Below are 17011 nucleotides of genomic sequence, written 5' to 3' on the forward strand. Positions count from 1 at the left end.
AATGTATCTGGTGACTTTTAAAGGAAGCCAGTGCTCATATGCCATTTCAAAAGTTCCAGGGTCTTTAAGAATTATGCTGAATTGGCTCTGCCTGTGCTCTGTCAACGGAACAGCCCAGCCTGGATGTCAGCACATCTGCTTCCAGCACGGTTTACTGAGTATTTTCAGCTCCCTGTTGAGACCTAAAGGGCAGAAAAACAGATTCCTTTGACAATATGACTGCTCATTGACAATGTACCTGGTCATCCAAGAGCTCTGATGGAGATGGACAATTAGACTGATGTTGCTTTCATGCCTGCTAACACAATGTCCGTTCTGCCGCCCACGGATCAAGGAATCATTGTGTCTTTTCTCAAGTCTTATTACTGAAGAAATACATTTCATAAGACTATAGCTGCCACAGATAGTGAGTCCTCTGATGGATCTGAGCGAAGTAAATTGAAAACCTTCTGGAAAGAATTCACCATTCTGGATATCATTTAGAACATTTGTGATTCATGGGAAGAGGTCCAAATAGCAACATGAATAGGAGTTTGGAAGAAGTTGATTCTAACTCTCAGGAGGACTTTGAGGGGTTCCAGACATCAGCGGAGGAAGGAAGTGCACATGTGGTGGAAATAACAAGAGAACTAGACTAAGGACTGGAGCCTGAAGAGGGGACCGAATTGTTGCAGGCTTATGAGAAAACTGAAGGGATAAGGAGTTACTTCTTATGGGTGAGCAAAGAAAGTGGTTTCTTGAGATGGAATCTACTCCGTGAAGATGCTGTGAAGACTCAAAATGACAGCAAAGGGTTTAGGATGTTACATAACCTTTTAGAGCAGCAACAGGAATTAAGAGGATTGACTCCAGTGCGAGAGAAGTTCTACTGTGAACAAAATGCTATCAAACAGCATCACTGCTGCACAGAAATTGTTTGTAAAAGGAAGACAACTGATGTGGCAACTTCATTGTTTTATTTTAAGAAACTGCCACAGCCACTCCAAACTTCAACAACCACAGCAGCATTCCACCATCAAGGCAAAACCCTCCACCAGCAAAAAGATTATAACTCACTGAAAGCTGAAATGGTGTTTAGTTTTTTTTTTTAGCAATAATTTTCTTATTATTCTTCTCCTTCTCCTTTTTTTAAGGCAGACTCCATAACCAGCATGGAACCCAAAATGGGACTTGAACTATGAAACTGAGATCAAGACCTGAGCTTAACCAGCTGAGCCACTCCAGTACCCCCGAGTATTTTTAAAGTAAGATATACACAGTGTAGGGGTGCTTGGGTGGCTTAGTCGGTTAAACCTCTGCTTTTGGCTCAGGTCGTGATCCCAAGGTCCTGGGATGAGTCCCGCATCGGGCTCCACGGAGCCTGCTTCTCCCTCTGCCTCTGCCTCTCTTCCCCTGCAACCCCTGCTCGTGCTCACTCTCTCTCACAAATAAATATTTTAAAAAAATATATGTACAGTGGTTTTTAGACATTAATGTTATTGCACAGTTAATAGATACAGTATAGTATAAACATAATTTTTATGTGCCCTGGGAAACTAAAAATAATGTCTCACTTTACTGTGATACTCATTTTATAGTGGTAGTCTGGAACCAAAGCTGCACTATCTCTGAGATGTACCCATACCCCAACACAGGTTACTTTCTCCCTTAACGTGCTACTTAACACACTACTGCCTTCAATCATGTAGCTCTAAGAAACTCTAGCCTAAAAAGATGAAGTTGCAAATAACTTTTATACCTGGAAGTATTTCACTGGTCTCATTAATTCTCAAAGCCTCCTTCAGAAACTCTTGCCCTGCTGTCTCTATCAATCCGTCACCCAATCCTAACTGATCCCAAACTCATAAATACCTAGCCACTGCCCTTTCCTTACTAGATGCGGCTAACATTCCATGAAGGTAGAGATCTCCCTGATCTTAGTAAGCTATAAATTCAGCTTTGCCTTATTCACAAGCTCTTTGGTGGTGCTTTGAGGGGAAACATTTGGCAATACTAGTCTTACCTCCGTTTTACAAGTGAGGAAATTGAGGCCCAGAGAGGTTGGTTAATTTATCCAAGACCAGAGCTAGTAAGTGGTGGGTCCGGGGCTGAAATCCTGCCATTCTTCTTCCAGAAAGTGCACTGCCAGCCACAAGTCCATACTTCCTCCCTGTGTATTTGAAATCATGCAGTGCAGTCATTTATTCCTTCTACACCAATGGTCAGCCTTGCAGTAATGATCTCAAAGAAGCCAGATCTCAAAATGGCTTCCTGAGCTAAGCTATGCTTTAAGCTTGCTGAAGCCAGGAATGTGGTGCTTTCAAAGTCTCTAAACCCTGAGGCCCTCTCACCTGCTTAAATTGTTACACAAAAAGAGGTGTATTACCTGGGATCTGTTACTGCTTTCCTTTGATGTCCACCTGCCTAGGCCACTGCTGCTTTCCACAGAGTGGCTGCCTGACCACCACCATTGTGTCTCTACTATCCTGGGGCGACTTTGCCCCCCGCTTCACACTGAAAGCAAACTGCTTCTTTCTGCTCCCCTGTGGCACACAGCCACCCTTCTCTGTCCCCTGTCTTATGCCTGCCCTGTCTTGCAATCCAGCCCAGGATGCTCAACGTCCTGGAAGTTCCAGCAGACCACGCCTTGGCAACAGAGAGGGGGCAGGCAGACGCAAGCTGCCATGGGTGGGGAAGTTTCCCCGTCTGGCAGCCCCTCCCAGACGGAAAAGAAAACCCAACACAAATTAAGAAAGAACATGTATCTTCAGGCTCTCTCTGCTTACCGCCTGTGGTATGTCTCTGCTGCCAAGGGAGGCCATGGGCCAGGACCTCTTCAGATAGGTCCTTAGGAAGCAAAACACTCCAGAAGGAGGAGTGGGAACTAGTTAAGGTGGAAGGTTTAGCTTTGTCAGTGACCAGCACACTCCTCTGCCTCAGTTCATGAAGGTTCTCACTGGCCAACTGTGCGTCACTTCAGCTCAAGCCTGCTGTGGGTTGCAGGTTATCTCACAAGTGGAAAAGGGGCTTAAAACACCTAATTGAGGGAGAAATGTCTGCCTGCTCATTGAGCAGACCAAGACCAAGGACATGCTCACAAGCCTAATGGAAGCCAGCCGCTGCCATCAGAACCCCTTACTTCTCCCCAACCCTCTTGGCATCGGCATGAGGCTCCACCAGCATATTACCAGTCTCAGTTAACTACTGCTGAATAACCAGTCAACCCAAACTTAGTAGCTTAAACCAATAACCAGTTTTTCCCGACAATTCTGTGGATTAGCTGGATAGTGCTTTTGCTGATCTTGCTGCCTCTCTCACATGGGCACACTTAGCCAAGGGTGAGCCAGAGGATGGGCCCAGATGGGGGGTCTGAGGGGGCTGAGCCTCGCCACGTGGTCTCTCAAGGAGGCTGGTGTCTTCCCAGGCAGCCCCAGGGCAGCATTCAAAGACGGCAGGAGCAGAAGTCACAGGGCTTCCTGAGGCCTGGGCGTGTAAGTCATACAACGTCCCTTCTCACTTCGGCCACAGTATCTCAGTCTAAGCAAGTCACAGGCCAGCCCCTCTGGAGAGGGCTGGGTTTCACTAGGACTGCAACGGGCAGCACCAAAGGGAGTAAACCCCATTATCCAGAAAGACAGGAGAAGCTTCTTAATCCCACTAAGAAGGTTGAGAAAACAAGACCCACTTCCTATGTACTGGATAAGTACTTCCCAAGAACCCAGTGAGGTAGGGGTTAGAGACATTTATCTCCCAGAGTTCCTTGGGAAGTCCCACTCTTCCATGTGGAGCGGCAGAATTCCCCAGAAAAGGACTTCTTGCCTCTTGCCCTCGCCCACCCCATTCCCTCCTACCCATGGGAGCAGTGACCCCTCTCCTAGTGATTCTAGGAGGAGTGCATGTCTTCCTTCTCGAGATCTCAGAGCCATGGGCGATTGCATTCTTTCTGCTCCTGGGGGTCGGGTGTGGCCCGTGGAGGCTTTTCAATTCAATTCCAGAAGAGGGGTACATTGGCAAAGCCATTTGATTTACCTAAACCGCCTTCTCCAAATAGCTTTATCCTTTGTAAATGAGTTATTTTGAACTCCATCTGCCTGGGTTTCGCAATTGTGTCTGAACTCAGGGAGAGAAAGGGGAAGTGTAATTTATTGGCAACTTTCAAATCCCAGCAGTGAATACTGTTGACCCCTTGTCATTGAGAAGGCAAGGAGCTTGTACATGGTTGCATAGCTAATACTTGGTGATGTTTCCTTCCAGCACCAGCCTCCTCCACCCGATCCCTGACTGCAGGAAGTCATTTAACATTTATGTCCCCATTGTCCTTCCTTCAGTCAAATCCAGGCTGACAAACAAGTATCTTTAAATCTTCTCTTTCCCACTTATTCTTTACATTTCACATGTCAAGCATTTGCAACCCAGAGGTCAAGGGAAGCATGCTGACCCTTGAACATTCAAAGAGAATTAACTTGAAAACCCTCCTGAACCATAAGTTTGGTGAAAGTCCTGAATCCCTCCCATTCCCCTGAATGTGGGGTAGAGTACCAGTTGATCTTATATTACCTTATTCCCAGCGAATTGTAACCCCACAAACCTACTTCCACCAACTTATGAATTAACTCACCATTTTGTACATGCGATACATGTACAAAAGGGTGAGTATCCCTGTATCCCTGAACATGGGATAAAGACACGTTGCCTCGAATTCCCCCGCTTAAACAGCCATGACACCAACCATTTGGGAGCAAAGCGGACCTCATTGAAAGTACCAGTGTTGGGGCAGTTCTGCATTGCCGAGGACCCCAAGCCTCTGCTGAGACCTGTCGCTGTCCATCCTGGCTCCCCTTCCACTTTATTATGCAAAGCTTGAAACACGTCCAATAGAAGTGAGAGTGCTATAATGAACCTTCTGTCCCTGTCACTTAGTTTCAACGATCAACTCACACTGTCATCCACTCCCTTGTTGAGGCCGCTTCAAAGCAAACTCTGGTGATACCTTCATACACAAGTGCTTTAGCCCACACCTCTAAAAGACTGCTTTTATACCATACCAATACCCTCCTAAGTATAATTAGCAATTCCTCAATATCAGCAAATACCAAGTCAGGGTTCATACCTTCCTGGTCCCTCTTCTCTCCCCCCTCCACCCCAGGTTCAATCACACTTGACAGAGATGACTTGCACCTGTTAATCCTCAGTAGACAGGTCCACTCACAGCAACAAGACCCATATATGGACTGCCTACCTGAACAGGGCCATCTGTCTTATTGGGGACAGTAGGCCCAATGCCCGTAGCTCACAGTATTTTCAGGAGCTCACAAAGATGTTGCAGCTTTAAATGAGAATGAAAAAAGAAACTTTTAGTTAAAAAAATATTTTAATATGCAATATTAATATGTCCATCTTTATAAGAACAGTCATAAAATGTAATTTTTCATATTAATATAAGGAAGAACCCAGAAAGGCAAAAGTGCCCAGGAACCAAGCAAGTCTTAAGATAGCCCGGCACCTGGCATCTCCTTTGATCTCAAAGCATCCAAAAAGCGTCTTCTAATCTAAGTGTCCAGAACTGAACACATGCTTCTCTAGTTTCCTCTTCTGGTCCTCTCCCACTGAAGGGATAAATTGTGGAAATCAAGATTACCCAAATGAGGACACACCAGGCTATTTATTTAGAGCTTGTATTATGAGTCAGACATTGCTGCTTGCATCTGGCAGAGACTCAAAGACAGAGTGTTAAAGCTTTACAGGGGACAAGGAGGAGGTTTGGGCATGCTCTGATTAAAGGCTGCTGGTGGGGGGAGCTCAGAGATGAGCTAACCAGAAATAGGGCATCCTGTGTGACTGGCCTGGGGAGTATATTTGGCTCTCTCTGGTTGGCCCTGAAACTTGGAGGTGGGGGCAAAAATTGGCAGCAGTAAGGACCACTGACCAGATCCTGACCCTTCTGGGCTAATTGCTACAGGGGTTGTGGTTTAGGTCCCTAACCTGGTGATCGCTGTGAAGGCTGTAAGTTAGAGTCTACTGTCGTAACAGCCCGGCCATTGTCCATTTGTGTATTCAGACGCTTCTAGCTTATTTCATAACTTAGAAATCCAGGAGTTCTTAACTGCTTCCCTCTCTCCCACACCATATTCATATTCAACCCATCACCAAATGCCGTAAAAATTCACCTCCTCAAATCTCTTGTCAGTTTGTCATTTCTTTCCATCTTTACTATTGTACCACCAAACTGTTTTCTTCTTTCGTCCAACCTACTAAATAGCCCCCTGGTCTACCTACTTCTACTGTCTCCCTTCTGATTTATTTGTCCAAGGACGTTTTTTCAAATGGCAACCCTGGTTACATTATCCCTGTGTGTACATTACTCCAACAACTCTCATGGGTTTTAGGATAAAAAGCATAGCCTTCAACATGGCCTCCAGGGCCCTGCATGGTCTGGCTTCCCTCCTTCTGCTCCTCTTGCAACGAGCAACCCCGTTTCTACCTCTGTTTGAATGAAACCGGCTTTCCTTCAGTCCCCACTGCATCTGTCCGCCTGCCACAGGGGATTTACTAGAAGGCTGCGGGCACCTGCTGAGTCAAAGGAGTAGGCGAAGGGTCACGGCAGCTCCAGGGACTCAGGGGGTAGGAGCAGAATAAGTCTCATCAGGGCACCGCTACTGGGAAACACCAGCCCTTGCACCACTCTGCATAAGCTTCAAAGCCCCAGGGGCGCCTGGGTGGCTCAGTTGGTTAAATGTCTGCCTTTGGCTCAAGTCATCATCTCAGGGTCCTGGAATTGAACCCTGCTTTGGGCTTCCTGCTCAGTGGGGAGTCTGCTCCTCCTTCTCCCTCTGCCCCTTACCCCCTGCTTGTGTGCTCTCTCTCTCAAATAAATAAAATACTTAAAAAAAAAAAAAAAAAAGTACCAGTAAAGCTTTAAACAATGAAGACAAAGTAATTCTCCAAAAGCAAACTGGGAGTTCTTATCAGGAGGAGGAGAAATGGATGTAGGATGGCTCCCAAATCAACAAATGTCCACTAAACACATGTTCCCACTACCTGAGCTGACTTCCCACCTCCTATGTGGTTAGTTAACCTTACTCAATTTTTAGATTCCAGCCCAATTATCCCTTCATTAAAAAAATATTCCTCTGCCCTCCCAAGGGAGTCAGAGTTCTCTATCCTGTTATTTCCAGGATTATAATCTCTCTGTCATGGCACTTTGCCACCTGTGTAGTTTTACATTAGTGAATGTGTGAATTACCTCCATCTCTCGCAATTGGCTCAACAGCCCATGAGAGCTGTTGGGGTTAGTGTAATGATCTCCAATGCCTGGTACAGTACCTGGCAAAGCAAAGCCACTCAACAAACATTCACTCGATGTATGAATCAAGCCATAAAGGTTTTTATTTTCCCATTGATATGAACTATCCCTTCCCCCTCTTAGAAGATAAAAGGAGCTAAATTTGTAAACAATTTTTTCCCAATTCATACTTTTTTACATGATTTTCTTTTTTTTAAAGATTTATTTATTTGAGAGAGAGTGTGAGAGAGAGGGAGTGCGAATGGGGGGAGGGGTAGAGGGAGGGAAAGCAGCAGACTCCCCACTGAGTGCAGAGCAGGATGTGGGGCTCAATCTCACAACCCTGAGATTGTGACCTGAGCTGAAATCACAAGCTGGATGCTCAACTGACTGAGTCACTCAGGAACCCCCATAATTTTCTTATTTAATCTTTACAATAATGCAGCAGGAACCCATTTTACACATAAAGAAACAGGCATGGGGTGGGGGCAGAGGTTAGGAAATTTGTTCAAAATCACATACCTGGCATAAATGATCCATGGGGAGACTAAGCCAGGTCTGCCTGATTCCAAAATGCAAGTTCAAAATTACTACATGATATTGCCTCTCCATAACACTAGTTACCTCCTTAACACAGAGCATTGGAGACAGAACTCAGCCATCTGTAAAACTGGTTATCAGATAAGTTCATTTTCATGTAAATCTAAATATGTCATAAAACTTAGTTTCATTTGTAAAATACTGATCCCTAAAGAGAATAAAACAATTAAATTTTTAAAACTCTGGGCATATGTAACTTGACAGAGAATCCAATGCTTACCAAATACCTTGCTTTTTCTGTCATTCCTGATAAATGACGCAGCCTGAGTGAAGGAACAGAGATTGGGGCAGGGGTGATTATTTAAGGCAACCTGTTCCCTAAATTTCATCTACGGATCATGAAAAGCATTTCAAGTTATCCCAAAAGGCTTCACCGTTTCGGTCTTACTTCTTGGTTAAGGAGGGGAGGTTGGAAAAGCAACACAAAGAATTATTCCCGTTCCCAGGATTTACTAGAGCAGAGACTGAGCAGAGACCAGCTGCTGGGGAATCTGGATCTCTCCAGGCAAAGGAAAACAAAGTCAGCAAACACAAGGAATTGTTTGCTCAGGTCAGCCAGAGCAAGGAGATGGCCAAGATGCTTGTGAGGAGAGAGAGCAAGGATAAGGCAGGCTCTCAGCTTCTCTTTTATTGTGTGCTCGAGTCTCCAAATCTGCTGAAGACATGACTGCAGGTGACATGACTGGTCACAGTGGTGTTCCCTGGAGGTCTCGATGGTTTGGAGAGGATGCGGGAATACGAGGTGATGAGCTCAGAGTAGGGAACTAAGTCACCTCATATGTTTTCTAGACACATAACTAGAGTCTGACTGATGCGGCTTTCTGTATTTAATGCACAACTGGTTCTGCCAGCTCCTGGATCCTTGGAGAACACTGACTTTTCAAAGCAGCTGGTTTGACTTTAAAAACATCTGGATCGTAATATATAATATGCACAGGAGACCTGAAATGGGGGAAAAAGAATGTGACCTGAAAAAAAATGAACATAAAATGGAACTATGGTATTATTCTGTTTTGATTTTTCATAAGTGCCCCATGAAACAGGTGTCAGGACCCCCATGGTACAGATAAGGACATGAAGGCTCAGGGAAGTTATAATAATGACCTGTGGTCAAATCCCGATTCATCTATCTATCAGATTCCAAAGCCCTGTCTCTTTCCACAGAAAGTTAATTCTGGAAATTTTTCAATAATCTGACAATGTTAAAACAAGCCCAGCAGTCCTCTGGTGGCCTAAAAGAAATCAAATTTTTGAAGTTCCCACCCGTAGCACCTTCCCACCAAATAATAGCTTTGCCACTGGGGTAGACCCTGACACCGTTATCTTATTCTTCCCTTTCCTTTGTCAATGAACAGAGAAAGAGCTTCATTTCATTGCTGTTGAACTTTATTTCTTTAAAAGGCAAAACACGTTATAAAAATATAAAAAGATTATATAAGAATGAACATAGTCCCAGTTCCCCGAGCTGAAGACTTCTAAGACTCTTTCAGCTTTTCCTAGGTCTTCCTGACGATGCTTAAAAGGAGGATCAGGCATCATCTCATAAAGGAAACAATATGACCTGAGATTCAGGCAAGTTAAGAAATCTTCTAAAAAGTAAACAGGAATTAGAGTCCCTTTCTTCTTTGTGGAACGTATTATTTATTTCAAGTAGGTCATAAACACACACGATGCAAAGATACGGAAAAACACAAAAGCTCTGTTAGGTAAAAGAGTAAATCTTTCTCCCATCCCCGTTCCCTTGGGCTCCCCAAGAGCAAGCGTTGTTACTAGACTCTTGCATACTTTTCTGAGATATTATAGGCACATGCAAGCAAACATATGGCACATACCTGTTTTCTTAGAACATTCTTAGCATTGTGTGCTCTGTTATGTACTTGTATCACCTAACAATATGTTAGATAAATAGTCCCATATCCATCCTTAGAGTTGTTTCCTAGATTAAGTATAAGTACTCGTCCATTAACCCTTTAACTGCTGTCTTACATTTATGGTAAGACCATAGATTTGTCACAATCAATGTAACAGGTGATATGTTTTTGAACATTTCTTGTATTTCTATGATTATTTTCTTCAGTCTTATTAGGTTAATTTTTCCCCCTTCCTTACACCCCCAGCTTTCCTGTCCCATCTTAGTGATAAATTAACCTACCTTTTATTTGGATTGGCTAGTTCTTGAATTCTGGGAGATAGCTTGCAATGGATAGCAGCATAAGATACTGGCCAGTGGGCATCACGGTCAGGTCGATAATCTCGATGAAGAGGCCTGGCCTTAGCTAGAGCTATTATTCGAGGGGTAGGTTTGTATAGCAAGGCAGCACGGGGTATCTATAGTAGAAGAACAAGACACGAAAATAGATCCCAATTTTCCCATCTCTCTCTCTTTACAATGATTGCCCTAGTTGAATCACCATCCAGGATTCTTTCCTGGATCACTGCAGCAGACTCCTCATTAGTCTCCTGTTTCCATTTTTGCTCTGTACGATCTAGCCTTCACATACCAATTACTGAGGGAGAGAATGAGCATTTTAATGAGAGCAGTCCATGAGCCAGACAGTGTTCTAAGTGGGGCACCTACATCATTCCAGCTAATCATCATAATAACCCTATGAGGTATGTACTTTCTGAAGCCCAAGTCAGATTATGTCACTCTCGGGGTCCAGAACCTTTCAACGGTTTCCCATTTTGCTGTGAATAATATTTAGACTCCTTATTGAGTCTCCTAGAAGGCCCCACGTGACCTGACTGCTATCCCATTCCTCTGACCTCATCTCCCTCCCCTCCCCACCTTTATCACGATGAGCCTTGCCACACAAGGCCCCGCAGGCCCAGCCCTTTCCACCTTGGGACTTTTGCACCCGCTAGCTCTTCTGCTTGAAATCCTCTTCCCTCAACGGTGTCATGGCTGCCTCTTCCTCATTCAAGCCTCTAGACTCAAACATCACAGTCTCAAGGACATCCTCACTATCCAAAATACATCAACCTTTCTGATACCCTCTACAGAACACTTACTCAATCTTCTTTTTTTTTTTTTTTTAAAGATTTTATTTATTTATTTGACAGAGATCACAAGTAGGCTGAGAGGCAGGCAGGGAGAGAGGAGGAAGCAGGCGCCATGCTGAGCAGAGAGCCCGATGCGGGGCTCAATCCCAGGACCCTGGGATCATGACCTGAGCCGAAGGCAGAGGCTTTAACCCACTGAGCCACCCAGGTGCCCCTCAATCTTCTTTATAGTACATACCAACACCCTACTTTGTGCACTTATCTCTTTGTTAGTATGTTTATTGTCTGCTTTTCCCCATTAGAATTTAAACTTCTTGAAAGAGGTACATGTTTGCCAAAAGCTAGAGTAAGTGCATAACTGGTGTGGAATATATGTTGATTGACTGACTGATCAACTCCTTCTGCTCTTACTTTGAAAATCACACCTGCCAGGTTGCCTTTCTTTCTTTTTTTTTTTTTTTTAAGATTTTATTTATTTATTTGACAGAGAGAAATCACAAGTAGATGGAGAGGCAGGCAGAGAGAGAGAGAGGGAAGCAGGCTCCCTGCTGAGCAGAGAGCCCGACACGGGACTCGATCCCAGGACCCTGAGATCATGACCTGAGCCGAAGGCAGCGGCTTAACCCACTGAGCCACCCAGGCGCCCAGGTTGCCTTTCTGTTACGTTGCTGTATCGGTGAAACTGGAAGGATGACATGGAGCCCCTGGTCTCTCTCTCTTAAATGCTCACTCGAAAGAATCACGATGGATAAAAACACCCCCTCCGCAACCCTGAAAGTACTATTTTGCATGGGTACAGACTTGTTTTGGGTTCTAAGAGTATGATTATCCACAGTGGTATCACTTTTTTAAAAGATTTTTTGCATAAACTCCCAAACAAACCTAGCAACCAAAGAAAAACAACTGTAGCCCCATTTTGTACTCCAAAAAAACTGAAAATAAAGTGATTTGTCCAAGGGCCACAAGGCAGGTCATTTTAGCAAACGCAAATCCTGAGGGGTTTTGAATCCCAGGCTAGTTTTCTTTCCTAACAGAACTGCATATTATATCCTCAGTTCTCAGAGGGTAAAATTTATCCAACCTCCTTGGCAACATGGTCACTAGATATTTACTGAAAATTAAGTGGGGACTGGGCACCAAGTTGGCACTACAATGAATAGAGGGGAGTGTCAAGGAGAAAGAGGGAGGGAAGCCACTGAGTGTGCCAGGCTCTATGCTGAGCACCAACGCCTTCTCAATGATTTCAGACCGCAACAGTCCTCCCAGTGTTACCATTATAATCTCTCTGCTCACCTTGCTCCACCCAGCTTCAAGGTCATCCCCACTTCAAGATTTTGTCACGTGCTCTTCCCTTTACTAGAATATTCTTTTCTTAGACCTTCACCTAGCTGACTCCTTCTTGTCACTCAGATCTCACACCAGCTAGTCCTTCCTTAGAGAGGCTTTCCCTGACTACCATATATAAAGTAGATTATTCCCCACCCTCACCCATAGTCAACCATTTCCTACTTTATTTTCATCGCACTTATAATACCTGACCCTATCTTATCTGTTTACATATTTTTTGCCTCCCTCCATCTGGTTCACTGGGAATGGTAGCTGGCATACAGTAGGCCCTCAAATATTTGAATGAATAAATAAGGTTCAGGAACACTGTCACAACATCACAGAGCTAGTGGTGAGGCTGGAATCTGAACTCAGCTCTTACAGATTCCAAAGCCCATGCTCTTTGCCCTCTATCCTCAGTCTCTCAACATACTTCCAGCTAGGTCTTCTTCATACCACAGACCACTCTTTCAAGACTATCTTTCCCAACGACTTTGGCCTATGTCCTATAGTAACAAAATAGCACTGGAGAAACCAAAAAATGAACTGAAGGATGTCAAGGCAGTGGAGGCTTACAGGACGGATGGGCAGTTCACTTTGTTCTCTTTCAAAGCACAGACCCTCTATCTTGATCCTTGGATGGGCAAGGTCTATAGTTCTTGGAGTGGCAACAGCAGTCAGGGCAGGTACTGAAATCTCGGTTCCAATCTAGGGGAGAAAAATAAAATAGGGTCTGTAAGTATTAAATCATAAATACCATCTCCATCAAGGTTCTAAAGAACGGTCTGACCTCTGGACCAGACTTCTCAACAAATCCAGCAGAAAAGATGAGAGTCTTGCAGTAACACATGGTCATAGCTAAGAGGATCAATTTCCATCTTTCTCAAACTAGGTTGTATGAATTTCAACCCAGCTTTTCAGGAACTTACTGTTAAACTAAAGATGGGGAGGAAATGGCAACATTACATATTGACTAAGAGATAAACAGTAATGCTGATTTGTGGAATGAAAACTCAGCCAAGAGGATAGGCTCAGGCCTGCTACATGAGAACACCATAAAAGGGAGAGCTCTGTTTTGTTCTTAACTATTTTTGGCCTTTGGAAACTGGGACTCACGTTATCACAAATCCCCATGTTAAAATGAACTCAAGTGGTTCTCTTCTAGTTGGAACAGGTAAGAAAAAGAAACCAAAGCCAAGAGGAAGAAAGGTAGAATCACATTCTCCATAGACAATGCTGTGCTAGTCCCCCAAGTCATTTCTAACTATCTGAATTGTGGAAATGTACTCAACTTATACGGTCTTCTATTTCAATTATGAGTATTTCAAACTCAAAACTTACAAGACTTTAAGAGGGAATATAATCAATAACTGGAAATAAAACAGGATTTTAACTGTGGGCAGAAAAACAATATACAACGTATGTTACGAATCTCTTTTTGTGTTAAGACAATGATGATACTAATGCTGACAGTGTTTTACATGTACTAATTCATTTATTCTTCACCTAGGGTATCATTTTTCAATTAGCAATAATCGCACCTCAGATAAACCTCATTGGCTACGATACTGCCACTGCGCAAAGCTAGGGTATCATTTTTATTTGTAGTTCACTCATGGAGAAACTAAGGTACTATATGAAGTTCAGAAATTTATTTAAGTTTTTATTGTGAATAAGTTGCACAGCTGGGATTCAAACCTAAGGTCTTATTTGTCTGCACAATTCCACGATAAGAAAGTCTTTCTTGGATTTTCCCACTCTTCCTTTGATATCTCTCAATACTTTATTTATTCTCTTTTATGAGTACCAAATAATCTTAATTATTTACCTATAGGTCTATGGTTTCTTCTAAATTGAAATTTACTTTAAGGAAAGGAACCATTTTGTCATTCTTATTGTATCCTGTATTATATAATTGATTAAGAACTATGTGTTTAATGAATTGAGTAAATGAGTGATTTATTTCCTTTCTTATTATAAGCCTTAATTGAAAACAGCGGTTGTCATTTATTTCTTTGATTTTTCCAGAGCTTGTTGGAGACAAAGCTTTATTCACTGGAAATGATTAATTAGTATTTCTAGTTAGTATAGACACTAAGCCCAGACTGGTTCAGTGGTAAATTTTATCAAATATTTAAGAGGAAGAAATAATATAAATTTATATTAACCTACAAAGAATAAGAAATACTATTAATCTATGGTGATAGGATTCTGGAAGTGGTTGGCTCTAGGAAGGGATAGAGTGGGATTGACCAGAAACGGAGGAAATTTTGGGGGATAATGTTTTGTATCTTGATTGAGGTTGTTATTGAATGGATATATACATTTGTTAAAAGCTCACTAAACTATACACTTAAGATCTATGCATTTTATATAAATTATAACTCCAGAATTTTAGAATATAAGCTGGGAAAAATACATATCTATATGGTGAAGAATATCTCTAATATGTAAAGAACTGTTATGAATCAATAAAAAATATACAGACCACTAGAAAAATAAATACAGCCATGAATAGACAAAAGTTTACAAAAGGAAACTACACAGGTAAATAAATGTTGGGAACTATTGAATTTATTAGCAATCCGAGAAGTTGAAGAGTTTTATTAATGAGATAGCATTTTTAAAATTAATATTTTATAAAATAAATAATATCTAATGTTGCCAAGAATGTAGTGTGAAAGTCAGCCAAATAATCCAAGCGCATATGTAAATCAAAATCACTTTTGTTTGAACATATTTTGGGATAATATATGAATCACCTCAAAAATGTTCATACCCTTAGTCTGGTAACTTTACTTCTCAAATTTTTGTTCTCAGAAAATAACCAGATTGATGTCTTCGCCGAAATAGCTCAGTTGGGAGAGCATTAGACTGAAGAAAATAACCAGATTGAGAATGATGGGGGAGGGGCACATTGGCAAAATGACCTTATAAATTAAGACAGTAAGTTAGACAAAGGCACGTGATATATGCAGAGTACAGATGGTCAATACTCAAAGGTATCTGCTAAATATAAAATAAGAGTCTTCAAAGGCAAAATCTCTTGAGTCAAAGATTTTAAAAATCTACACAGGTCAATCAGTCTGAATAGGAGCTGCAGACTGTAAGTAGAGAGAGAATGATGGATAACAACTAAGTGAGCTATGAAACCAACCTTTTTTAAAAAAGTGTTGCAGTCTCTGTCCAAGTCACCATAAGAAGAGACAAAGTATGACATTCACAGAGGTTAGAAGACCTTCTACAGGGACACCTGGATGGCTCAGTAAGTTAAACATCTGCCTTTAGCTCAGATCATGATCCTGGGGTTCTGGGATGGAGCCCCACGTCAAGCTCCCTGCTCAGCTGGGAGCCTGCTTCTCCCTCCCTCCTGCTCATTCTCTCTCTCTTGAACGGTTTCTCAAATAATTAAATCTTAAAAAAAAAAAAGACTTTCTACAGTTCATCCATCCAAAGTCTCTGGTGACAAGTAGCCTAAGGTACTTATGAGAGTAACTTGGCTTCCTTCATGGGCATGTGTATATTAAAACTCTGGAAGATTCAGCATTAACTGTAAAAAAGTTAAGAGAATTTAAATAATAGGATTAATACTTTGTATTAAGAATTGCAGGCGCCGGGGTGGCTCAGGGGGTTAAGCCTCTGCCTTCAGCTCAGGTCATGGTCTCGGGGTCCTGGGATCAAGCCTCACATTGGGCTCTCTGCTCAGCAGGCAGCCTGCTTCCCCCTCTCTCTTTGCCTGCTTCTCTGCCTACTTGTGATCTCTGTCTGTCAAATAAATAAATAAAAAATCTTAAAAAAAAAAAAAGAATAAGTTTATGCAATGGATCACCTGGGTGGCTCAGTTGGTCAAGCGTCTGACTCTTGATTTTGGCTCAGGTCATGGTCTTGTGAGATGGAGCTCTGTGTCGAGTTCTGTGTTTTGCAAGAAGTCTGCTTAAGATTCTCTCTCTCTCCCTCTTTTTGCCCCTTCCCCCTGCTCTGTCTCTCTCTCAAATAAGTAAATAAATCTTAAAAAAAAAAAAAAAGAAGAAGTATGTGCAAGAACTGAGGAAATTTGGACATGGACCATGGAGTAGGTATAGTATTTCTCAATAAAACTTCCTGATTTTGATAATAATTCTGTGGTTACATACGATGATGATCTTGTTCTTAGGAAATACACACTGAAATATTTAGGAAAATGGGTGTATGATGTCTGTACCTCTCAAAAATTAAAATACACCCACATACACACATACATATACACAACCCATATGGAGGAGATAAGATGATACAACAAATGGAACAAAATGTTAATTCTTGCAATTTTTCAGTAAGTTAGAAATTGTTATTAAAATCAAAAGTATGTTTATATTATAAAATTAAAAGCATGTGCATGGGGGCGCCTGGCTGCCTCAGTGAGTGGAGCACATGACTCTTGATCTTGGGGTCATGTGTCTGAGCCCCACATTACTAAAAATCAAAACAAAACAAAATAAAAGCATGTTGATGTTTAAGAGAATTGGGCTATTAGAGTGATCACCCTACAATGGCAACTTGAAACATATAATTGAGTATGTGATTTAGAATTATAACATTAAGTTGAAATCTTAAGTTTATGTCATTGTAGTAATATTGAGCCCTGGAAGTTACAGAAGAGAAAAGAACTGAGTGAAACAAGTATGAATTCCAGTAACAGTAATTTCTAATGCTGACCACCAACTCCAGGCCTGGGAGGAGGTATGACATTTTACCCCTTTATTGCTGATCCATTTTCTACATGGAGAGAAATCAGAAATAAGGTCTAATTTTGCATTGTTGTTCTGCTTCTCTGATCAAATC

General features: G+C 42.2%; 1 protein-coding gene across 5 annotated transcripts in view; it reads right to left on the bottom strand.

The window, feature by feature from the left end:
* Positions 1–17011, bottom strand: part of SPMAP2L (sperm microtubule associated protein 2 like) — a 64932-nt gene that overhangs the window by 8044 nt on the left and 39877 nt on the right. Inside the window, exons 7-10 of one of the 5 annotated variants that reach the window (XR_014311151.1) lie at positions 12767–12898; positions 10014–10189; positions 7784–8803; positions 5219–5305 (exon numbers count right to left, since the gene is read on the bottom strand). Coding sequence is in view for 4 of the 5 variants with exons in the window: in XM_082728620.1 (XP_082584746.1) it covers positions 8689–8803; positions 10014–10189; positions 12767–12898 (423 nt within the window). In the remaining variant the exon portion in view is untranslated. Of the gene's footprint in view, positions 1–5218; positions 5306–5331; positions 8830–10013; positions 10190–12766; positions 12899–17011 lie in introns of those variants that run through there. The other 4 variants (XM_082728620.1, XM_082728623.1, XM_082728621.1 and 1 more) reach the window with 4 other exon arrangements.

Source organism: Mustela nivalis (assembly GCF_964662115.1).
Source record: "Mustela nivalis genome assembly, chromosome: 4".
Classification (NCBI taxonomy): Eukaryota; Metazoa; Chordata; class Mammalia; order Carnivora; family Mustelidae; genus Mustela; species Mustela nivalis.